The following is a 25,890-nucleotide window of genomic DNA, read 5'->3' on the forward strand; positions in this document are numbered from 1 at the left end:
GCCAACCAGACAGCAGGCTACTAGACCTGGTATTGTGCAGTGAAATAGGATTACTTAATGACTTCATAGTAAAGCCTCCTTTAGGTATCAGTGATTACAATGTGATTGAATTTTACATTCAATTTGAGGGAGGGAAGAGTGGATCTAACAGTAATATTTTAAATATATATAAGGGCATGAAAGCAAAACTAACTAAAATAAATTGGCAAATGAGATTAAGGGATAGGTCAAAAGAGATACAGTGGCAGACATTTAAAGGGATATTTCAGACACATAATAGATAGATTCCAACAAGAAAGAAAAATTCCAAGGGGAGGATTCACAAATTGTGGTTAGCTAAAAAAGTTAAGGATAATATCAAACTTTAAAAAAAAGCATATAACTGCACAATGATGAATGGCAGGTCAGAAGATTGGACAGAATATAAGAAACAGCACAGAATGACTAAAAGATTAATAAGGAGGGGAAAATTACAGCATGAGAGAAAGCTAGTTTTAAATATAAGCTCAGATTGCAAGAGTTCCTATCGATATTGAAAGAGTTAAAGTGAGCATTGGTCCTGATTGACTTCCCTCTAGGATTCTAAAAGTAATGAGTTAGTTGATGCATTGGTTTTAATATTCTAAAATACTCTTATTGTTCAGCCTAAGACTGTTGCCAGGGAGAGGGATGAAGTTGATGGCAGAGATAGCAGCATTTTTTGATTCAAATTTGCTGTGCTCTGTGGGTTTGTTGTTTGAAAACCTGTATTTTACATCTCTATTTTTATTTAACATACAAAAATAGAGTATCTGGATCTATGTCCTTAACATCAGAGAAACTGAGTGAATAATGTAAAATCAGACCAGTCTGAGCAAGCACCAATAAAAGGGCCTGTGCATTTTCCCTCCAGACATAGGAGAATTTCCCCTAGTATGATGCATTCATTCCTGTTCTCAGCCTTCACATTTTATTTGCAACAAAGCAAGCTATCTAAAAGCATCTTTTTGAAGGATGTTCACTTACATGCTACTTACTTTTACCCGAAGATCATTTTGTCATGTGATTCGACAGAGAAGGGACAGATCGCATTCTTTTTATGACAGCAAGCTTTGAGGCAATGACCTGTAGCCTTCGAATAACGAGCTAATTAGAGCTGTTATCCAGTATAACCATGGTAATTTGTGCCTCGCACTGTGCTGGTGTCAGAATATTGATGATTGCATGATGAAACCCTTAGAGAGTAAAGGGAAAATAAATCATTGGAGAGGACTCAGTAACCTCATTATTTCCTAATAATTGATTACACACTGCCATTCAATAAAAGTACAAGAATTTTGTCACAGTTATTAATCCTTGAAAATAGGCATCATTGTTACCTGGAATGTACTGACCATGGATGCATACTGTGGCACTGGCTGCGACCACTCCTATAAAGATTAAAATTGAATAAAATTTCTCCTGGGAATCCCCAGATATGGCTTGAAGAGAAGTGTGTAAACCGACAGATACCCTTCCAGTAGTTCTCCCAACAATTTGTCCTATCACCCTGTGCTCGGGAAAAGATTACATCCTGAGTCTCGGACAAATGAATTGTGTAAAAGCCTTGAGTAAGTAATTGCAACTATCAGCAAAAGTAACTTTTAAAATGCCTCAACCAATGAAAATATGCAAACATTACAGAATTCAACAAAGGTTTATTTTAATTTAAAAAGATTTTGAAAGATATAATGTTTCATTTGGTTCTACTCTTTGAACTTAGGGACCTAATTATTTGAATGAAAGACACACGAAAATATGTGCAAACATAGAATTAGAGCAGAGCAGCCCACTCAGCCTTTCGCATATGTTCTGCCATTCAGTAAAATCATAGCCAATCTGACTACCTCAATTCCAAATTATTGCCTACCGCCAATAAACTTTCACTCCCTTGCTTATCAATAATCTCTCTATCTCTGCCTTAAAAATATTCAAAGATTCTGCTTCCACTGTCAATTGAGTAACAGAGTTCCAAAGACTCATGGCTTGCAGAGAAAAATTGCCACCTCATTTCTGTTTTAAATGGGTGACATTTTATCTTTAAACAGTGATCCCCAAGTCCTAGATTCTCCCACAAGAGGAAACGCTCGTCAACATATCAAAAGCACTAATTCCATTAACACAACCAAATTGTCCCCTGTCTCCAAGCAGCCTGCATTTCCCAGTGGTATTAAAAATATATAACCAGCAGAAAACCTTCCAATTTGTTGGATTTCTCTGATATTCTCATGTCATCACTATTTTTCCTGGCATCAGCCATAACCTCATTAATTGATTGAAGAGACTAGCCTATGCCAGTCCCTGTCTTTCTATGTTCCTATTTTCAGAGGAGTGTTTGCCTCAAAGGAGTTAGTGCCTGCTGGCGACCTTGACTGTCATGTTTCAGGTTGGCTGCAAGCATTCTGGCAGCAGATAAGAAAGTTCTGCAGCTAGCAAACAGAAAAGGATCTAATGTAATGCTGCATTGATGAAGCACCTTCAAACAGCGCTTACTTTGCTATTGTACAACCCTGATGTAAAACTCTTTTTGTTGATCAGGTATTCCACATACCAACATAAGAATGAACTGACCTCAATCGTTAATACAAGCTCAACTCATTCGAATAATATTGTTGGGTGTCTGAGTGCATTGCTTATGACAGACCAAGAGCCTGTCTCCGTATCCTATTGAGGAATGGGTATAAATGAGAAAGAGTTCCATCGTTGTATGAAGATATAGTTCACAACTCTTTGCCACATGTAATGTAAATTCAGCATATTTTAATGAGCTTGTCTTTTTTACAGTGATCTGATTGCACATTCTGTATGCGATCCTGTACCCTGTATGAACCAGATGCTGTAGTTTTCTTTCCATAAAGAGACTTCATATACTTTAGGACCCTCGCAATCCTAGATCACTTGTGCCAGTGCATTCCATTTCTCCCCACGTCACTCTGGCAATGCCATATTATCAATACATTACATGCCAGTTGGACTCGCACTGCAGATTAATTAAATAAATTTTGTTTCAGAAATTAGAAGAATTCATAGGGGCATTTTTCTAAGTGCATGCTGGAAGTGGAAAACCTTGCCTATTGGCGGTGTACAATATAAATTATGTCAGTTGACTGGATGGAAAATCCTGTGAATTTTCTGATGGGCACTGTTGGTGGATGAGAACATAAGAACATAAGAAATAGGAGCAGGAGTAGGCCATCCAGCCCTTCGAGCCTACCCCGCCATTCAATAAGATCATGGCTGATCTGTCGCTGCTCAGTTCCACTTTCCCGCCCTCTCCCCATAACCCTTAATCCCCTCTCCTATCAAAAACCCATCAACCCGCGTCTTAAAAATATTTAGCGAGGCAGCCTCCACCACTTCAACGGGCAGAGAATTCCAGAGATTCACCACCCTTTGAGTGAAGAAGTTCCTCCTCAACTCCGTTCTAAACTGCCCCCCTTTTATCTTGAGGCTGTGCCCCCTAGTCCTACTGTCTTTTTTGAGCGGGAAGAGTCTTTCCACCTCTATCCTATCCATCCCATTCATCATCTTATACGTCTCAATGAGATCTCCTCTCATTCTTCTAAACTCTAACGAGTACAAGCCCAGTTTATTCAGCCTCTCCTCATAGCTCAACCCCCTCAACTCCGGTATCAGCCTAGTAAACCTCCTCTGCATTCCCTCCAAGGCCAAAATATCTTTGCGCAGGTGCGGCGCCCAAAAATGCACACAGTACTCCAGTTGCGGCCTCACCAATGCCCTATACAGCTGCAGCAAGACCTCCCTACTTTTATATTCAATCCCCTTCGCTATGAAGGCCAGCATCCCATTCGCCTTCCTGACCACCTGCTGCACCTGCAAGCTGGGTTTTTGCGTCTCATGCACAAGGACTCCAAGGTCCCTCTGCACCGTCGCCTGCTGCAGTTTTTCGCCCCGTAAGTAATAGTCCTTCCTACCATTCTTCCTACCAAAGTGGACCACCTCACACTTGCCAACATTAAATTCCATTTGCCATTTCCTGGCCCATTCGCCCAGCCTATCTAGATCCTTCTGCAGATTCTCCACACCCTCCGCACAATTTGCCGTTCCCCCAATCTTGGTGTCATCAGCAAATTTCGACACTCTACACTCGGTTCCCTCCTCCAGATCATCTATATAAATGGTAAAAAGCTGAGGCCCCAGCACCGACCCCTGGGGCACTCCACTAGTCACCATCCGCCAATCCGAATAGCACCCGTTGACCCCCACTCTCTGCCTCCTATTTGACAACCAATCCTCTATCCACGCTAACACCCTACCCCCAACTCCATGTCCCTCGACCTTCTGCAATAACCTCTTGTGAGGCACTTTGTCAAACGCCTTCTGAAAATCTAGAAAGACCACATCCACCGGCTCTCCTCTATCCACCGCCCTAGACACATCCTCATAGAACTCCAGTAAATTTGTCAGACACGACTTCCCTTTAATGAAACCGTGCTGCGTCTGCTCTATCAAGCAATTCCCTTCAAGATGCCTCGCAATTTCCTCCTTAATGACAGATTCTAACATTTTACCTACCACAGACGTTAAACTAACCGGCCTATAATACCCCGCCTTTTGCCTGGCACCCTTCTTAAACAACGGCGTAACATTAGCCGTTTTCCAATCATCCGGCACTTCCCCGGAATCCAACGACGTTTGGAAAATAACCACCAAGGCATCCACTATCACCTCCGCCATTTCTTTCAGAACCCTCGGATGCATTCCATCCGGTCCTGGGGACTTGTCCACAATCAGCCCCTCCAGTCTGTCGAGCACCGTCTTTCTAGTAACAGTAATGTCATTAAGACCCTCCAGTCCTACCACCTTTCCATCGCTAACACCCGGCAAATTATTCACGTCCTCCTCCGTGAAGACAGAAACAAAAAAGTTATTCAATACCTTAGCCATATCCCCATCCCCTACCACTAGGTCCCCTTTCTCATCCTCTAAAGGACCAACATTCACCCTAGCCAGAGGCACCCACGTAGTTATGGAGGATGTGTCGAGCAGTATGATATTTGCAAAAAGATAACATTAATGTTGATCAAAAGGACAAAAGCAAAGAATTGGACACATGTTTTGTGTCACTTTTGCTCTAATTTGTTCTAGTACTTTCTGGAAGCCAGTAATGCTGAAGCTCCATGGCCATCTTCAATCTTCTCTAGTTTCAACTTAATATGCATGTAAAACACACTGTTTTAACTTGTATTTGTACACGAAGCTAGTTGCCCCTCTGTATTCTTATATATAGCAATAGTATCCTGGCATTTGCCACAGTTTGACATGGGCAAGTAGCAAATTGTGGAACAGGTTGACAGCAATACCAAGATAAATACTAGAACACCTTCCTGAATCATTGTACTGTTGAACATGTCGTTTTCATTGAGGTGTTCCCAATTCCTGCAGGTAATGAAGAACAATTTTAAGCGTGGCAGCACAACGGCACAGTAGTTAGTATTGCTGTCTCACAGTGCCAGGGACCCAGGTTCAATTTCCGGCTTGGATCACTCTCTGTGCAGAGTCTGCACATTCTCCCCGTGTCTGCGTGGGTTTCCTCCAACTACTCTGGTTTCCTCCCAAGGTCCGAAAGTCGTGCTGGTTAGGTGCATTCGCCATGTAAATTCTCCCTCAGTGCAGTATTAATGTAAGCCCACTTGTGACAATAATTAATTTAAAAAGAACTTCCTGGCAACCATTGTGCACTGGCATCTTCATTAGAATCCCCATATTACAACTTCAAATGTGCTTTGCTTTCCTTTGATTTTGAGTCTCCCCTCTTCCACCATGGAAACATTTGAAATGGATGAAAAAATTATTTTAAGCCTTTTGGAGATTCTAGAAGTTGCAAGAATACATTGTCTTGCCTATGACCACAAGTGTCCAAAATTGTATCATTTGTTCAGCAGAAGTCTAAGTTAAATTATTTGTTAAGAGTCTTTCGAAAGAGTGCTGAATTTTTATTGCAATAAACTGACATCACAATATCTAATGACAAAACCTGAAGGCCAGCATGTGCTGCAACTTTTTACTTCACCACGTATCTGCCTGAAAATTCCTTTGAGCTATTTCTGATTCTTGGTAAGTCACGCATGAGTGTGAAGAACAGCTGCCCCCCTCTAATTTCTAAATTATGTAAGAAGTTCTCTTCTCTTTCCTGCAGCAAGGTTTCACAGGTTATTTGTTCATTTGTATACAATTTAAGAACTTTTCTTTGTGTCAAATTAATGCGTTAAGTAGATTGCTTCACTCATTTTTTTCCCCTTAAGGGATATCATATTTGACAAATATGGCCATATACAATAGGACACTTCTAATTTTGGTGATTGAGCAGAGATCCCACAGCATTACATAATATAGTGCTATTTCTGTTGTTTATTTAGCTATGGGATATCTTAATATCACCAAAATAGTTTTTCATATCCTTAAATCTTTTTGTTCTAAAAATACTGGATTAAGATTTTTGCTAAGCTGTGGCTCTTTTTTTAAACAAAATTCACTCAAAAGCAAGCCTTTGAATAAACTCATAAAATTATTTAATTTGTTTGGACATAAGCACATTAAAATATATCTTTAAAGTTTTAGAATGAAGCAAGTCATTTGGTCACACAGATCATGAGTACTGCTGAACAAAGTGGCTTTGTCAAAACTTTTCCTATTGCACAGGCTGTTTTGCCACCTCTAACCTGTACACCGTTCAATAAGAGCCTAGTTATATTAATCTGGAACTGAACTCCATATAGCCACCTTTGCCCCATAATCACGATGGCACAGTGGTTAGCACTGCTGCCTCAGCGCCAAGGACCTGGTTTGATTCCCAGCTTGGATCACTGTCTGTGCACAGTCTACACATTCTCCCCATGTCTGCATGGGTTTCCTCCCACAGTCCAAAGATGTGTACGTTAGGAGGATTGGCCATGCTAAGTTCGCCGTCAGTGCACCCAAACAGGTGCCAGAATGTGACAACTGGAAGATTTTCAGAGTAACTTCATTGCAGTGTTATTGCAAGCCTACTTCTGATGAATTAAAAAACTTTAATCCTCAATATTTCTGGATAACAAACGTTTGAGTAAAATTCACAATTATGGAACAAAAATTACCATTTCTGGAAGAGAGTTCCAAGCTTCTGCAACTCACTGAAATCTTGCTGCCGTTCATGTAACCAAAATTTATGGCCCTGCCCATGGCACACCCCTGGTTTCTCAGCAGTGAGGGATGTATTCAACAGGAAAGCCCATTGACAGCAGTGGGACTATGACTGCCTGTCACCAGTAAGCAGCGCACCACCTCCTCCCGCCATAAAACACATTATGGAGAGGGAGAATAATACCACCTAACGTCTTTAGAAGCATTTCCAAATTTTCCTCTTAGAAGATTGGGTCCTAATTCTTAAATAATGCCCTCCCCTTAAGTTATCAACCACAGAGAATAGTTTCTTTTTCTCTCTTCCCTTTCTGTTCTATTTAATATCTTGAATATCAATCAACTCACCTGTTAACAGTTTGAATTTCAGAGAATGCAGTACCATTTTGTGTAATCTCTCTTCAGTAATCTCTCTTCAGTATTCTCACCCAGTTTTAGCTGAGCCAAAGGAATGAGACCTACTGATTTGATTTCCATGCTTTCCATAAGCACTTGGTGTCCAGATGTCACAACTTGATAAACGTATACTGTGCTCCCTCCAAGATCATTATATCCTTCTAAAGATTTGATGTCCAGAACTGCTCACAACACACCAAGTGCAACATTAACAAGGCTTTGTATAGCTGAAGTATGACATTTACCCTCTTGTATTCTAGTCTTCTCTATATAGAACCCAGCATTCTATTTGCCTTTTGATTATTTTCTTTATCTTACCTTTAATGGCCTATGTGCCTGGACCCCTCCCCAGTGGATTTCCACTGTTTCTAGTTTTCTTCAATTTTAGAAAGTATTCTGTTCCATCGTTCTTGATGCAGAAAAATGTCTGTGGAATTTGCACGTTCTCCCTTTGTCTGCGCGGGTTTCCTCTGGGTGCTCCAGTTTCCTCCCACAGTCTTAAAGGTGTGCCGGTTAGGTGCATTGGCCATGCTAATTCTCCCTCAGTGTACCCGAATAGGCGCCGGCATATGGCAACTAGGGGATTTTCACAGTAACTTCATTGCAGTATTAATGTAAGCCTACTTGTGGCACTAATAAATAAATTAAACAAAGTGGATTATTTTACATTTGCTTCCATTGAAATCCATTTACTCATTCACTCCATTTAAGAATATCTTTGTTATTTTATGCTTTCATTCTACTCTATCTTTACAATTAAATCTGCTTAACCGGTTTTTTGTGTAATGACCAAATTGTGCAATTTTCATTTTAGTTTAATTTAATTTGAATGCTGATTGTTGATATTATATTTCTATTCGTGACAGGCATCTTAAATTCTCAATAGCTGTAGTCCTGGAATAGTAGCCTTCTTTCACGAGATCAGGCAACACTGGCGGGACCAAAAATATTATTGCCCATTCATAATTGCTCTTGAAGGAGGTGGCGAGCTGCCGCCTTGAACCACTGCAATCCATATGGTGTAGCCTGGTGCTCTGCTGACATGCCCTCCTGCACTGCTCGTTGAACCAGTGTTGATCCACCAGTTTGATGGTAATGGTAGCGTAGGGAGATGCCAGACTATGAGTTACAGATTGTTGTTGTTTACAGTTCTTCCGCCACAGATGGCCCACAGCACCTTATGACTGCCCAGTTTTGAGTTGTTAGATCTGTTCAGAATCTTTCCTGATCAGCACAGTGGTAGTGCCACACAACACAATGAAGGGTATGTTCAGTGTGAAGACGGAACTTCCAATACGGTCATGGATAGATGCATCTGCGACAGGTAGACTGGTGAGGATGTGGTCAAATAGGTTTTTCTTTCTTGTTGGCCCCCTCACAAATTGTCTCAGACTCAGCCTAGTGGCAATGACCTTTAGGATTTGGCCAGCCTGGTCTGTTCTGATGCTATGAAGGTACTTTTGGTGAAGGAAACAAACAAAGTGAATGAGCTGGTGGCGCAGATCGGCACAAATGGATATGATCTGGTGGCCATTACGGAAACGTGGTTGCAGGGTGACAGGGACTGGGAGCTGAATGTCCAGGGGTATCAAGTGTTTAGGAAGGATAGACGGGAGGAAAAAGGGGGTGGAGTAGCTCTGCTGATTAAGGATAATATCAGGGCGGTAGTAAGGGAAGATATAGGCTCCAAAGAGCAGAACGTAGAATTGTTGTGGGTGGAGATAAGGAACAGCAAGGGGAGGAAGGCATTGGTGGGTGTGGTCTATAGGCCCCCAAATAATAACTTGGAGGTGGGGCGGGCTATAAACAAGCAAATAAATGATGCGTGCAGGATTGGAACGGCGATTAATTATGGGGGATTTCAATCTACATATTGATTGATTGTCGGACGCGGTGGGCTTGAGGAAGAGTTCTTGGAATGCTGTAGGGATAGTTTCCTTGAACAGTGTGTGACGGAACCGATGAGGGAGCGAGCTATCTTAGATCTGGTGTTATGTAATGAGGCAGGTAGAATTAGGGATCTTGTAGTGAGGGATCCTCTTGGGACGAGCGATCATTGTATGGTTGAGTTTTTGATGCAGATGGAGGATGAGAAAGTAGGGTCCCGGACCTGTGTCTTCTGTTTGTACAGAGGGGAGTATGATAGGATGAGAGAGGAATTGGCAAATGTAGATTGGGGGGCGCAGATTGGCTGGTAGGACTGCTGAGGAACAGTGGAGGATCTTTAAGGAGATCTTTTTTGGTGCTCAGCAGAAATATATTCCAATGGTAAAGAAGGAACGTAGGAGAAGGGATAATCAGCCGTGGTTATCGAAGGAAACAAAGAAGAGTATTAAATTAAAAGCTGATGTGTTTAGAGTGGCTAAAAGTAGTGGGCGAGTAGAAGATTGACAGAGGTTTAAAAATCAACAAAGAATGACTAAGAAGTTGATAAAGAAAGGAAGGATAGACTATGAAGCTAAACTAGCACTAAATATAAAAAAGGAAGGTAAGAGTTTTTACAAATATATAAAGAGGAGGAGGCTGGCTAGAGTGAATGTTGAACCCTTAGAGGATGAGAGGGGGGATTTAGTGGTGGGAGATGAGGAAATGGTGGAGGCCTTAAATAAGTTTTTTGCCTCGGTCTTCACGGAGGAGGATGCGAATAGTTTGCCAGATATTAAAGATAGAAGGATGGTAGGAGTCGAGGGCCTGAATGTGATTACTGTCACTAAAGAGGTAGTGCTTGTTCGACTAGCAGGACTGATGGTGGACAAGTCTCCAGGACCGGATGGAATGCATCCCAGGGTTCTGAAGGAAATGGCAGAGGTGATAGTAGACGCCTTAGTGATTATTTACCAAACTTCGCTGGATTCCGGGAAAGTGCCGGAAGATTGGAAAACGGCTAATGTTATGCCGATGTTTAAAAAAGGTAGCAGGCAAAGGCAGGAAATTATAGGCTGGTTAGTTTAACGTCTGTTGTTGGAAAAATGCTGGAATCTGTCATCAAAGAAGAAATAGCGAGGCACCTAGAGAAGAATTGTTTGATAGAGCAGACGCAGCATGGATTCATTAAGGGGAAGTCGTGTTTGACAAATTTGTTGGAATTCTATGAGGATGTGACTAGTGCGGTAGACAGAGGGGAACCGGTGGATGTGGTGTTTCTCGATTTTCAGAAGGCATTTGATAAGGTGCCGCACAATAGGTTGCTTCAGAAGGTTAGGGGGCATGGAGTTGGGGGTAAGGTGTTAGCGTGGATAGAGGATTGGCTGTCTAATAGGAGGCAGAGAGTTGGTATCAATGGGTGCTATTCTGATTGGCGGTTGGTAACTAGTGGACTGCCGCAGGGATCGGTGCTGGGGCCTCAGCTATTTACCATTTATATAGATGATCTGGAGGAGGGGGCTGAGTGTAGCTTGTCAAAATTTGCTGATGACACAAAGATGAGTGGAAAAGTAAATTGTGCGGAGGGTGTGGAAAGTCTGCAGAGGGATCTGGATAGGCTGAGCGAGTGGGTGAGGACCTGGCAGATGGAGTACACTGTTAGCAAGTGTGAGGTTATCCACTTTGGCAGGAATAATAGTAGGAGGGATTACTATTTAAAGGGCGAAAAGCTGCAGCATGCTACGGTGCAGAGGGACCTGGGGGTCCTTGTGCATAAGTTACAAAAACCCAGTCTGCAGGTGCAGCAGGTGATCAAGAAGGCGAATGGGATGCTGGCCTTTACAGCGAGGGGGATAGAATATAAAAGCAGGGAGGTCTTGCTGCAACTGTACAAGGCAGTGATGAGGCCACAGCTGGAGTACTGTGTGCAGTTTTGGTCGCCGCACTTGCGCAAGGATATTTTGGCCTTGGAGGGAGTGCAGAGGAGGTTCACTAGGCTGATACCGGAGATGAGGGGGTTGGACTATGAAGAGAGACTAAATAGACTGGGTCTGTACTTGTTGGAGTTTAGAAGGATGAGGGGGGATCTTATTGAGACGTATAAGATAATGAAGGGGATGGATAGGGTAGAGGTAGAGAGATTCTTCCCGCTCAGAAAGGACAGCAGAACTAGAGGGCACAGCCTCAAGATAAGAGGGGGCGGGGTGGGGGGGGGTGCAGTTTAGAACGGAGTTGAGGAGGAACTTCTTCACTCAAAGGGTGGTGAATCTCTGGAATTCTCTGCCCGTTGAAGTGGTGGAGGCTACCTCGATAAATATATTTAAGTCACGGGTAGATAGGTTTTTGGTAGGCAAGGGAATTAAGGGTTATGGGGAGAAAGTAGAACTGAACCACTTCAGATCAGCCATGATCTTATTGAATGGCGGGGCAGGCTCGAAGGGCTAGATGGCCTACTCCTGCTCCTACTTATGGATATTGAAGTCCCCCACCCTGTGACCTAGCCATTCTCGGTGCTTCAAGTGGTGCTCAACATGAAGAAGCACTGATTCATCCGTTTTAAGTGCAGCTAGGTGCCAATCAGCAGTAGATCCTCGCCCATTTTTGACTTAATGTCTTGAGACTTCATGTGGTTGAGTTTCAATATTAAGAACTCGTAAGGCAACTCCCACCTGATTGTATACCACAATGCTCCTACCTCTGGTGGATCTGTCCTGTTGGTGGAGCAAGAAGGATAGTGATGATGGTGTTGGGACATTATCTGTAATAAATGATTCCGTGAGTATAACAATGACTAGGCTGTGAGATAGTTCTCCCAATTTTGGCACAAGTCCCAAGATGTTAGTAACAAGGACTTTGCAAGGTCAACAAGGCTGGGTTGCCATTTCCAGTGATGCGAGTGGTTTCAGTCCTTTTTGTAGACTTTGTAGTAGTTTGGTACAACTCAGTGGCTTGCTAAGCCATTTCAGTAGGTGCTTAAAATCAAGCTCTCAATGCAGGAAGATACTATGTATGAAGCTTTATGCAGTTCTGTTTGATGCAAATTATAATGAAAGCTTTGTTATTGTTATTGAGTTACCACTATTGCATGAAAATGTCAACTGATCATTTATGAAATGAATATAGATACATTCATACATACCACTTCTAAAATCATTGCAATCAATACTTGTCTTTGATATGAATGAAAATTGATAAGATCTAGTGTAAAGTGAAATTAAATTTTAATGAATGCCTTAAAGTTAAACGTGCACAGTAATAATTGTGTCTGAACAAAGAAAATGAACTGTTACAACCTTCACTGATTACACTAAAATGGCAAATACTTTTGACAGCTTTCCTACGTTACTTCAAAGGAACTTAACTTTTATGTGATATGTACGTTCCTCATGAGGAATTCATTCAACATGTTTTATTCTTTCATGGGATATGGGCATCGCCAACTGGCCCGCATTTATTGCCCTTCCCTAATTGCCCTTCACAAGGTGGTGGTGCACTGTCTTGAACCACTGCCATCTGTGTGCAATGTAACATCCAAGTGTTGTTAGGAAGGAACATGAATTGTGCTGAACGTTATGTATTCATCAGCAAACATCCACACTTCTGACCTTATGATGGAGGATAGGGACCAATATCAGATCATTATTATCAATGCTTAATGAATCCTTCTGAAGTGTTAGTTATGGTATTTGAAAAAAAACGGTGACTAGAAAATGACAGTTGGGATCAACTTTATATTTTGGGGTGATTTTTATGAATTGCTGACAGGGTTGAGCCCATCTACAGTGCACAATGGAATGCTAAGTGCTTGCTTTCCAAGCATTATGCTCAGAAAGCTGTGGCCAGTGCATACCTGAATTTTCAATATTTGTTTCTGGCAGACAGGGCAAATAAAATTGCACCTTTTGTCTTCAGAGCTTGGTGTAAGCTTGAGCTCTTAGTAAATAATGGATTAATTTTGTACCTCAAGTTTTTATATGTTCATGGGACATAGGCATCAGTGCATGGGCCAGCATTTATTACCCCATCCCTAGTTGCCCCTGAATTGAGTGGCTCATTAAGCTATTTTAGAAAGGAAAAAAAAACTACGTTGCTTGTATCTGGAGTTACATGTCGGCCAGACCAGGTGAAAACATCAGATTTCCTTCTCTAAAGGACATTAATGAATCAGATGGGTTTTTACAACAATTGACAATGCTTTCATGGTCATTGTTGGACTTATAATTCCAGACTTTTTATTGAATTCAAATATTACCATCTGCCGTGGTGGGATTCAAACCCTGGTCCCCAGAGCATTACTCTGAGTCTCTGAATTATTAGGCTAATGACAATGCCATTGCCTCCACTAAAGTAAATTAGAAGTCATAGAGTCACGGAGGCACAGAGGCTTACAGCATGGAAACAGGCACTTCAGCCCAACATATCCATGCCACCCTTTTGTTTTTAACACTAAGTTAGTCCCAACTGCCTGTGTTTGGCCCATCTCCTTCTATACCCTTCTTGTGCACTTAACTGTCTAAGTACTTTTTAGAAGTCAAAATTGTACGCGTCTCTGCTGCTACTTCTGGCAACTTGTTCCAGACAGTCACCATCCTCTGTGTGAAATAAATGCCCCTCTGGACCCTTTTGTATCTCTCCCCTCTCACCTTAAACCTATGCCGTCTAGTTTTAGACTCCCCAACCTTTGAGAAAAGATGTTGACTATCTTATTGATCTAAGTATTTTATCTTTATTCTGTTGAGCTGTCAATGAAATACAATAAAACTTGAGTGACTCATGTCTGCCATGTTCTTTTAACAAGTATTGTTCAATTAGCTCTACTCATCTATATGGCAACAATTGGAGATGATAATTGTGTATAATACTAAAAGAACAGAGTTGTCCTGATAGTCACAGGGATTTTCGAATGGTGTATACCATATATTTCCTCTGGCTCTTGTTTCATAGAGTTTATCAGTTCCACTAAAATGAATCTATCCCTGCAATTGTGATAAGATTCCAAACTAGTAATTGGAAAAGCTGAGGTAGAAAAGAATAGGAAACTGTCTCTAGTTATAGCTCCATTGAAATCACCTTTTATTTAAATGTAAGAAGCCAGAATTAAAGCTTTGTCTGTTCTCACTAAATACAGCTTGAGGTGGAGGAAATGCTACATTTAATTTCAACCAGTACTGATTTCAGTGTTTTTGATTGGCTGAAGCTATTGATAGTTAACTTAAGGTAATTCTATATGTAAATGTAGATGTTGGGCTGTCACTTTCAGTAGTGATGGTAAACAGCCAACGGCGAACTGAAACGGTTGGCTTCTCCACTACCACCTGTTTCCCCCTGGATTGGAAATGATGCCTCTTTTACACTCAAATCAGCTCTGGGCGGCTTTTGATAAGTGTTTATCATGAATTTTGGTATCCTGGCTTTAGGAACGGCCCCTTCCATATGACAAGTTAAAACATTTAGTTAACACAACCTTTCAGAAACCACAAAAGTTTTAATCAGAGGAAAAATATTTTAAAATTTCATTGACCAAGCCAGAGGCAGATTTGAACCCAAGAAAGACATCAATGCCCCTTTATCAGAAGTACTGTCAAATGAGCCCTCAAAATCACATTGCTTGAGCTACTTGGCCATTCCCATCCAGATTGTTTACATACTTATTTTTCATTTGTTCATGGGATGGTTTGCTGACTAAGCCAACATTTATCATCCATCTCCAATTGCTGTTGCGAAAGTAATGGTGTGCTGCATTCCTGGTTGCTACAGTTTATGTTGCAATGGTATTTCTGCAATGTGTTAAGTGAGAAAATGCAGGATTTGACCCAAGGACAATGAAGGAAGATCAGTATATTTCCAATTCAGAATGGTGTCTAACTTGGAGAACTTGCATTCTCCAGAGTTTTGTTTATAAACACAATGAAATGACAAAATTAGGTACAGCAGAGAGGATTTAACACATTAATCTAGGTTAGAGTTGGAGTCATTACAGAAATAAAACAAGTTTCCAACCATATTGGGTCTCACCACCAGCTATTTCAGTTACTGTTTGAAAATTAGCATTAAATGAGTTAAGGGACTTGAGTTAGTTCCTTTTTTAAAATATAACACTGCAACTTTCTGTTACTTTATGGCTTATACTGTTATTCTCTATGATGATGTACCAGATATGCTGCTACTCAACTGTCGGAGAGTAATGAACCACATGCCATTAAATATTGTGTACCACCATAGGTTTTGGAAGACATTCCAATCCTGTTGCAAGAAGACAGTTCCCTCATGGTGCCTACAGACTGGATTTTGAGGATGACAATCGTGGCTGGAGATTTGACATGGACATGGTTATCATTTATATTTATTCTGTCAACTGGGTCATTGGATTCATCATTTTTTGCTTTCTCTGCTACTTTTTCTTTCCATCTTTTTAAGAGTGCATTAGGACCTTGGTACCGTGTGGCTTGAACCACGTAATGTTGATCAGTAAGCTCTGAAAACATTTCCTTAAATATTGCACATTTTCAGTTAAAGAACTCCAAGGGACACGATAAAGGCAAATACATTTGAAAGGATGAGTTTGTAATGTTCTTTCCAGTTGCTATTATCTTCTGTGGTTTTAACCACCACTGTTGAAACCCAAGCTGCCATTAGTGGAGTCTGCAGAGTGCATTTGATGCAATTTACTCTAGATTCAATTTCCATAAAAAATTGAACACAATTTGGACTTTGTTCAAAAACTTGAATGTAACCAACTCAAAGCAAGATTAATTTATTCCTCATAGAGAAGTTTTGGCATTTTGTTTCTACTGTCAAGAACCTATTGCTAAAGATTAATACTGGGAGTAACTGGAGGTATAAAACCAGAATTGTAATGCAGGTTTTAGACAAGTATGCTAAATAGTTGCTTTCATTGGTTTAAGCTCATTCTTCAAATGTTAGCGTGAACCTTTAAGCAGATTATTAGCAATATGTTAGATATCCAAAAAAGTAATGCATTGGAGTAAAGTTTAAAATCGCTTGATATTTAACCTTCACTTGTTTATTTTTTATTTAAAGTTGCTACAAATAAACTTTTAACAATTCCATTAAAATAAATAAGGTAATGGTCAATAATTTTTATTTTCATAATGACAACTGATAAAACTATCAAAATCTTGGTTATTTTTCACCGTGTGATTTAATTAGTAAGCTGTTGTGATGTAATTTGATCTGAAAGGAGACTTATTATTATACTTAGCCTATATAAATCATAGATGATGATTCTTTTCTTCCTATTGATTTATCCAGTAATTATAATTATTAAGAGCTCGATGGAGGATCCTTGACAATTAAGAAAAATATTGCTTCCACAGTGCCAACTTTATATCATTGGCAACAGTGGAACCCGTGAGACCAGATTCCATAAAGAGCACACATAGGGCCAAGTAGTCATACTGCCTGCCCAGTGGTGCTAACAAGAGACTGGATTATTCTTTATGACTGAGACTCATTTGAATTGGATCTGCTAGCTGCCAGTAATCACTGATAAGCTGAATGCTGATTGAATGAGCAGGAAATCACAAGGGACAGCCATCAGTTGGGAGAAGGATTTTTTAAAATCTAAACTATCACCAACAGCTGTTTCTCTGGCTGGCATTCCAATCTAGCGAGGCTCCACACAGAATCACCACTATTGAACCCATTGCCACAAATGATGCGGAGTAAATATACTGGAGAGAATTTTTCTATATTTTTCTATTCTGTTGTTTTCCTGTCCTCCAACATGGTAAATGCTCCCTCATGGAACCCTGTGACAGTAATTACAAAGAAAATCTACAAGAAGTGGGACGTGGCCAGGCTCTGATCAAGAATTATGTTTAAAAAAAAAATGCAATTGGTGCTGCAAGCCTTTACTGTGCTCGTCTGGCAAAAGAAGAAAATCCAGTACCAGCCACTGAGTGCCAGAAACGCTGTCCAGTGTTTTACAGTGAAGCAGCATTGGAGAAAACACAAGGAAGTGTTTATGTCTCACTGGACCTTCAAGTAAATATATAAATAAAGGTAGGAACTCTCAGCCCAACATTTTTTGATAGTTCCCACATTTTCCATGTCAATACTCCAACACACAACTTCCTGGTCTTCTTGCTGTGTGCTCTCACTGGTTTTGCGAGGTCACACTTTTTTTTGTTTTCCACTTGATGCATTTAATTCTTTTCATTGTATTTTGCTTTTTGTTTACTTTTCTTATTGCTTGCTAATCAAGTGCATTTACTGGTTTGCAACAGTACCCACTGCTAAGGTGGGCATTCCTTTTGGATTTCCAAATGAAATTCCAAAAAATTATTAGAGCTTGTAGCAAAGGCAATGTAATAATTTGGGGGACTTGAATCTTCATTTAGACTGAGACAATCAAATTGGCAAATGTGGTTGAGGAGATAAGTTCGTAGAATGTTTTCAGGACAGTTTCTTGGAGCAACACATTGTGAAACTGCTTCAGGATAAAGCAATCTTAGACCAAGTATCGTGTGATACTTAAGTGTGGGTTAAGTTGGTAAAAGGTCCACTGAGAAACAGTGATCATAATACCAGGGAATTCCATTTATGTTTGAATGTCACATACATCACAAACAAGAATCTTAAATAAAGTCAATTACATAGAAATGAGAGAAACACTGGCTCAAGTTAATTGGACTGAAAGGTATGGAGGTAAATGAATATTGGAAACATTTAGAGAAACAATTCAAAATGTTCAACAAAAATACAATTAATTGAAAAACAAAATGTCGATGAGAATGACCATTCATGGCACATTCAGGGAAGTTAAGTATGCTATTAGATTGACAGAAGAGGCTTACAATCTTGCAAAACACAGTAGCAAGCCTGAGGCTGGGAGTGTTTTAAGAACCAGTAGAGGGCCACCAAAAAGTTGATAAAAAAGGAAAAAACAGAATATGAATAAACTAGCCAGAAATATAAAAACAAATTGTAAGAGCTATATACGTTAATAAAAAGAGAAAGAATAGCTAAAGTAAGCATTAGATCCTTCCTCGGAAGCAGAGGCAAGAAAATTTATCACAGGGAATGAGGAAATTGCGGAATCATGAACAAATAGTTTGTTTCTGTCTTCACAGTAGAAGACACAAATTTCATACCAAAAATTGATAGTAATCTACTGGTTATAAAAAAACAAGGAAATTAAGGAAGTTTATAACAGCAGAGAAATTTGGAGAAATTTAAGAGACTAAAATCCAGCAAATACCTGGGACTTTAGAGAGGTGGGGGTCAAGAGGGTGAGGGTGAAGACAGTTGGGGTTTCCCTTCCCCACTTTCTCCCTTTTCACTTCCCTGCTTCCTCCCTTTCCCCTCTTCACCCCCAACTTTTTTCACCCCCATCCCTCTTGATTCTAAAAGCGAAAGCTGAAGAGAAAATGGATGTGCTGGCTATGTTTTCCAAAATACCTTGAATTTGGGGATGGTTCAATCAGATTGGAAGTTGACAAACACTACACTGCTCTTTAAGAAAAGTGGGGAGAGGAAACAGTGAACTACAGGCCTGTTGGCCTACCAGCAGGAGTTGGCCTTCTTCACTTCCTTCTTCGCTTCCTCCCTTTTCCCTTCCCCGTCCCTCTCCACTGCACTGAACCAATCTCCTGATGTTGGAACATGTCTAATGTCCCTAAATGGCTCCTGGAGGTAACTTATTAATTGGTTGCCTCCAGAAGATTAGCATTTGGCATCCTATCACAACTGCTTCTGGGTTCCAAATCTGAAATTGAGGCCAACATCGAAATTGCAACCCACCTGAGAAAATTCAGCCCATCAACTTTTGTATTGATATATTTAATGTCATATATTTTTAAAAATTTTTAATTTTCAAATGTCCTCAAAAATTATATCCTATTTTTTCCTACCGTGGTTATGAGGTAGGAAAAAAAACAAATTTGGAACCATATGACACATGCACATATTTATGAATAGCCAGTACATCCTGTATACTTCAGACATTTGATTTTTCTTGCTAATTTCTTTTATAAACTCTGGAGATCTTTGTATGGCATCCCTGCAGGATAGTTCTGGAGCTGTGTGGTTTTTCAAGCTGTATGAATGACAGTAAGTTATTCGGAGAATGGGTAGCGTATTTGTACGTGAAGCACCCTGAACCTAGGAGGAGTTCTCAAATGAAAGTTTTCTGATCTGTGAGATCAAAACAGAAAAGGCTCTCTTTCAGGCATGAAAGCAGCAAATTAATTGGAAAATCTGGTCTTCTTTCAGATCTTTGCTGAGGTCATATACAAGCTTGTATGGTAGCAATGTGCTATTTATTACATTCCAAATATTGGGAGAGTCTCAGCTTTATTCTCCAAGGTTACAATTCCTTTATAAACATCCATGCCTTTGAAAGACGAGAGAAAATGTATTTTATCACATGCTGTTTGCAAATATTTAAATATTTGGCGTATTTCACCAAATAATTTCAAAGCTTCTGGTGTCAGCACATTCCAAGTCCTATGCACTTTCTCTGTCCTTTCATACAGCACAAATCAAACAAACCTTTCACTGGAATGCTGGTTTAATAATATTAGGCTGGTTACTATTACTTACAGCAGAGAAATATGTGGCTTAGCCATTAGACTTCTGATCCTAGATCCAAGATTCATTTATAGCTCCACTACTTTCTCTTGAGCTGCTGTTGGAAGTATCCGTAGAATAGATGAAGTGCTCTCTTGAGCAGGCCTGCCAAGTATCCACACCATATTATAGAATCATAGAATCCCTACAGTGTGGAAGGAGGCCACCAACAACAATCCCACCAAAGCTCTACCTTTTTACGCAGCTAATCCCCCTAGCACTAAGGGGCAACTTAGCATGGTCAGTACAAACATCTTTGGACTACGGGAGGAAACTGGAGCACCTGGAGGAAACCCATCAGACATGGGGAGAAAGTACAAATTCCACATAGACAGTCACCCAAAACTGGAATTGAACCCGGGTCCCCGGAGCTGTGAGGCACCAGTGCTAACTGATACTGAGACAATCATCACTGATTTAGGCAAATCTTGTAGCTAAAATGCCTGGCACTCACTAAAGTGAATCTTCCATGGAGAGCTTGAGTCTGTGGTGGGCTCTCATGTTGGTCAAAGGAAGTGCCACAAGGGCACTCTGAAAAGTTCATTTAGGAGTTCTGATATTGATTTCAGGTCCTGGACGTTCTTCCAGAATCATTGCAACTGGTGCAACAAACTGAACATCGTGGCCTCCTTTGAAAGTAAGGGCACATTAGAGGCCAAGACTCAGTTATCTGCAGTATCCTGCCAGATTTGCAGCAGAATCTTCCAGGCGCAGATACCCACCAGAACCAGAGTAAAATCTTTCAGTCCCCAACTAAATAAGACAACTAACCATCTGGCTGAGTAATGTTGCAGTGGTCTGGAGCATGAACAGATGTAGTTAGAAAAAGTAAACAGTTTCTTTCTCCCCAATAAGACATGGAAGCCTAACCTTTGTTGTTTTCTAGGTGAAAAATCCACCTGATTATTTTTAGCTTCCTTAAAGAATACAAGGACATTTAACAATCAAACCAATTTAAGGGAACCAACAGATTTTTCTCCAGTTCTCGCCCTCGTTCACCTTTTCTCGATCTATGAAATTTGGGTGAGGTGAAGAAAGGGAAAGCTCATTTTTCCTAGATTAATGTTGACCTTTTCTGTGGCTTTAGAGATTGGAGTTGGAGATGCACTGCTAGATTTTCTCTGCTTTAATCTTTGGCTATGAATGATCAAATGGAAGCCTTAACCTGTTTCACATGAGACGGTACAAAGATTTATTTAACTATAGAAATATTCTGGTGCCTAATTTTTAAAAATAGAGGAGGTGAAGTCAAGCCCCATATTACAGAACAGGACACCAAGCTTGAAGAAGTAGAGAACAAATCAAGGAGTAATAGTTGTGCAATTGAAAGTTTAGATTTTAAAAAGTTGGCGTTTGTATGAGGAAGGATTGCCCCGGGGGAGCGAACAAGTTGCATTGAGATCCTGAGAAAGTCTTCACTCTAGCTCATTCTATGTTAAATCATAGTTGCAACATAATGAGGATGCACAATGAAGAACATTTAGGAGGAACAGGAAAGTTAAAAGAAACAATGATGTATGAATGGAGAAGGATTTAGAAAGTTGAAATGAAGAGAGATTGAAAGCTAGAAATTAGCGAAAAAAAATGTCAATCAGGTGAAAAGTGTCCTGTAATAAAGTGCAAAGGGTAGTTTGGATCGTTGAAGGGAGATGAACATAAATATTGTAGTTGGACTTTTCCATATAATAATGGCTATTGTTTTTAATTGCAGCTGTTCTTAGTCCACTCATTATACTTCAAAAATAATTACTGTTTTGTAACATCTTAATTCATCTAAGATGCAAGAAATTCAATCAAAATCATCATTAAGATAGTGTTTTACCAATCTGTGTTCTCCCCGGAACACCAAACTCACTTTTACCCAGAAGTTGCTGCCTATTGTGTTAATATAGTCCCAGAGATACAGTGTTCCAATATTTATTACCAGATCTCTGGTACTCAAGAATGAGGTGGGAACATCAGACACAGTGACTAGCTACCCCAGCCTAAAAACACAACTGAGCACCATATTACAACACTATACTGTTATCCTTGTAGACAATTTCATTTCTTGAAAATGCAAGAGGACTGTCTCCCTGTTTGTTATGTCACAATCTGCTTTCATCTTATTTACATTGCCTTTCAGGGTTTATTTGAATGGTTTTTGTTCTGTAAGATAATTGAAAACTGGAATATAAAAGTTGTGGCTAAACAGAGCGGAGAGGATGAAGGGGAGAAGGTTTTTCTCTTCAAAAAAGATATTTTCTTTGGCCTTATAAAACTCAGTGCTGAAGCTAAAGAATGTTTATTAATGCTGTATATTTTATCATTTGTGCATTCTTATGCATTACTGATGTGTTCATTTCAATAAAAGTGTTTTGATTCTGCCTCATTGTTTTGAACTGAAGAGAAAATTCACAATATGCCAAAATTTATTTGTACTGGGATACAACCAGACAACTAGTTGGTAACTTGCTAAGGTAGCACAGGAAGAAAAACTTCATAATTATGGCATTCATGTTTCCCTCAGTCATTCCGTTTGCTCTTTCCTGTATCCTTGCAATAGTTGCAAGATCCTTCTTGAACTGTGTTAAACAGAGCTGTTCAGTGTATTCCAAGTATGATCATTAATCTATTCAATATAACAATTCAAGCTGACACCACAATGCATGGTGATGTTAAGGTGAGAATGTCCTCCTTTGAGTAAACAGACCAAAAATGTGGACAGTTGTGTGGCCTTACTAATGCCATGTATAATAGACGGAAGTGCACTCAGATACAGGAAATCTTGCTCAGAAATCTGGTGGCCAATCAGAAGCTATGGCCACTTCTGTTATTGTATCCAGGGCTTCAGAATGCATTAGTGATGGATTAGAACTTAGTGGGGGTCAAGGTGGAGGTTTGGAGATTTTTTTATTCATTCGTTGGACACGGGCATCGCTGGCTGGCCAGCATTTATTGCCCATCCCTAGTTGCTACTGAGAAGGTGATGGTGAGCCACCTCCTTGAATCACTGCAGTCTGTGTGCTGTGGGTTGACTCACAATACTATTAGGGAGGGAATTCCAGCATTTTGACCTAGCGACTGCAAAGGAATGGTGATATATTTCCAATCAGGATGATGAGTGGGTTGGAGGGAAATTTGCAGATTGTGGTTTTTCCCTGTATCTGCCACTCTTGTCCTTGTAGATGGAAGTGGTCATGGGTTTGGAAGATGCTGTCTAAGGATCTGGGCAGCACACTGGTTAGCACTGCAGCCTCACAGCTCCCGGGACCTGGGTTTGATTCCTGACTGCGGAGAGTTTGCATAATCTCCCTGTGTTTGAGTCGGTTTCCTCCGGATGCTTCAATTTCCTCCCACAGTCCAAAGATGTGTGGGTTAGGTTGATTGGACATGCTAAATTAACCCTTAGTATCCCAGGATGTAATAGGTTAGAGGGATTAGCAGGGTAACTAAGCAGGGATAGGGCCTGGGTGGGATTGGTGTCAGTGCAGACTCGATGGGCCAAATTGCCTCTTTCTGCACTGTAGGGATTCTATGATTCTTTGGTGAATTGCTACAGTGCATCTTGTAGATATTCCACATTGCTGCTACTGAGTGTCAGTTATGGAGGGACTGGATGTTCATAGATGTAGTGCCAAGCAAGTGGACTGCTTTGTCCCGGATGGTGTCAAGCTTTTTGAGTGTTATTGGAGCTGCATCCATCCCAGGCAAATGGGGAGTATTCCATCACATTCCTGACTTGTGATTTGTAGATTGTGGACAGATTTTGGGGAGTCAGGAGGTGAGTTACTTGCCTCTGACCTGCTCTTGTAGCCACTGCGTTAACGTGGTGAGTCCAGTTGAGTTTCTGGTCAATGGTAACCTCAAAGATGTTGAACAGTGGGGGATTCAGTGATGGTTCCACCATTGAATGTCAAGGGGCTGTGGTTAGAGTGTCTCTCATTGGTGATGGTCGTTGTCTGGCATTTGTGTGGCACGAATGTTGCCATTTCTCAACCCAAGCCTGGATACTGTCCAGAGCTTGTTGCGTTTGAACATGGACTGCTTCAGTATCTGAGGAGTTGCAAACGGTGTTGAACATTCTGCAATCATTGACGAACATCCCTACTTCTGGTCTTATGATGGAAAGAAGCAGTTGAAGATTGTTGGGCCTAGGACGCTACCCTGAGAGACTGCTGCAGAGATGTCCCGGAGCTGACTTGACTGACCCTCCATAACCACAACCATCTTCCTGTGTAGCAGGTATAGAATCATAGAAACCCTACAGTGCAGAAAGAGGCCATTTGGCCCATCGAGTCTGCACCGATCACAATCCCACCCAGATCCTACACCCATATCCCTACATCTTGTTAATCCCTCTAACCTACATATCTCAGAATACTAACAGGTATTTTTTTAGCACGGCCAATCAATCTAACCCGCACATCTTTGGACTGTGGGAGGAAACCAGAGCACCAGGAGGAAACCCAAGCAGACACGAGGAGAATGTGCAAACTCCACACAGACATGCCTCCAACCAGCTGAATGTGAACAAAGAACAGCACAGCACAGGAAACAAGCCCTTCGGCCCTACAAGCCCACGCCGCCCATGTTAACACTCAGTGAGTGCCTTATTCAAGTCTTTCGTCGATCGTTGACATTTTTGTCTACCTCTAGTGGACCACAATAAAGGGGGTGCAAATTTAGGGAATTATATGTGTGCCAGATTAAAGGAGATCCCATTCAGGGACAATTTATTCACACCAATCAGCCTAAAAAGCACGTTTTTGGGATGTGGGAGGAAACCGGAGCACCCAGAGAAAACCAACACAAGCACGGGGAGAATGTGCAAACTCCCACAGACATTGATCCAAGCCAGAGATCTGACCCAGGTCCCTGTAACTGCACAGCAGACAGTGATAGTCACTGAGCTGTCGTGTTGCCCATCAATTGGTCCAGTTTAAGTGTACACTAATGACATGAAGCACTTGGCAACTTTCGAAGCAACATCCAAGAGCAACCCTCGCACAACCCATTGTGTGTTGGCCAACAAGGTGGACCGAACCACCTGTGGATGTAAAAGGAGACATCAGTAAACATCAATACACATACAATAGGCTATACAGACATTAATGGAAGATCCCCAATAGCTCCAACATAAGTGACAAGGTGAGCCTTAAAATTTGTTGGACGGCCAATAGGAATCTAGTAATTTCCAGGAACGTCCTGAGGCTCTTGATCTTCAACTAGATCATTCTTTTGTATCCCTCCATCTCCAGTCTGCTCATGTGCCTATCTAGGTAAGTCTTAAACAACCCTAGCGTGTCTGCCTCCACCACCCTACTTGGCAGTGCATTCCAGGCCCCCACAACCCTCTGTGTGAAAAAATCCCTCTAACATCTGAGTTATACCTCGCCCCTCTCACCTTGAGCCCGTGATGCCTCGTGATTTTCGCCTCCAAACGGGGAAAAAGCTTCCCACTGTTCACTCTATCTATACCCTTCATAATCTTATACACCTTTATTAGGTCTCTCCTCATTCTCCATCTTTCCAGGGAGAACAACCCCAGTTTGCCCAATCTCTCCTCATAGCTAAGACTCTCCATACCAGGCAACATTCTGGTAAACCTCCTCTGCACTGTCTCCAAGGCCTCCACGTCCTTCTGGTAGTGCGGCGACCAGAACTGGACGCAGTACTCTAAATGTGGTCTAACCAACGTTCTATACAACTGCAACATCAGATGCCAGCTTTTATACTCTATACCCCTTCCTGTAAAGTCAAGCATACCATATGCCTTCTTCACCACCTTCTCCACCTGTGCTGCCACCTTCAAGGACTTGTGAACTTGCACACCTAGGTCCCTCTGTGTTTCTATACTCTTAATGGTCCTACCATTTATTGTATAACTCCCCCCTACAT

General features: G+C 41.0%; 1 protein-coding gene across 2 annotated transcripts in view; it reads left to right on the forward strand.

Moving 5' to 3' along the window:
• Positions 1 to 22,376, forward strand: part of rnf180a (ring finger protein 180a) — a 132,256-nt gene extending 109,880 nt beyond the window's left edge. For both annotated transcript variants that reach the window (XM_080186488.1, XM_080186496.1), the window contains exon 7: positions 15,640 to 22,376. In XM_080186488.1, the coding sequence (XP_080042614.1) occupies positions 15,640 to 15,833 (194 nt within the window). In that variant the 3' untranslated portion in view covers positions 15,834 to 22,376. The remainder of the gene's footprint in view (positions 1 to 15,639) is intronic.
• Positions 22,377 to 25,890: the final 3,514 nt, after the last annotated feature.

The sequence above is a fragment of the Carcharhinus amblyrhynchos genome, chromosome 1, assembly GCF_965287045.1.
Source record: "Carcharhinus amblyrhynchos chromosome 1, sCarAmb.v2.hapA, whole genome shotgun sequence".
NCBI classification, from domain to species: Eukaryota; Metazoa; Chordata; class Chondrichthyes; order Carcharhiniformes; family Carcharhinidae; genus Carcharhinus; species Carcharhinus amblyrhynchos.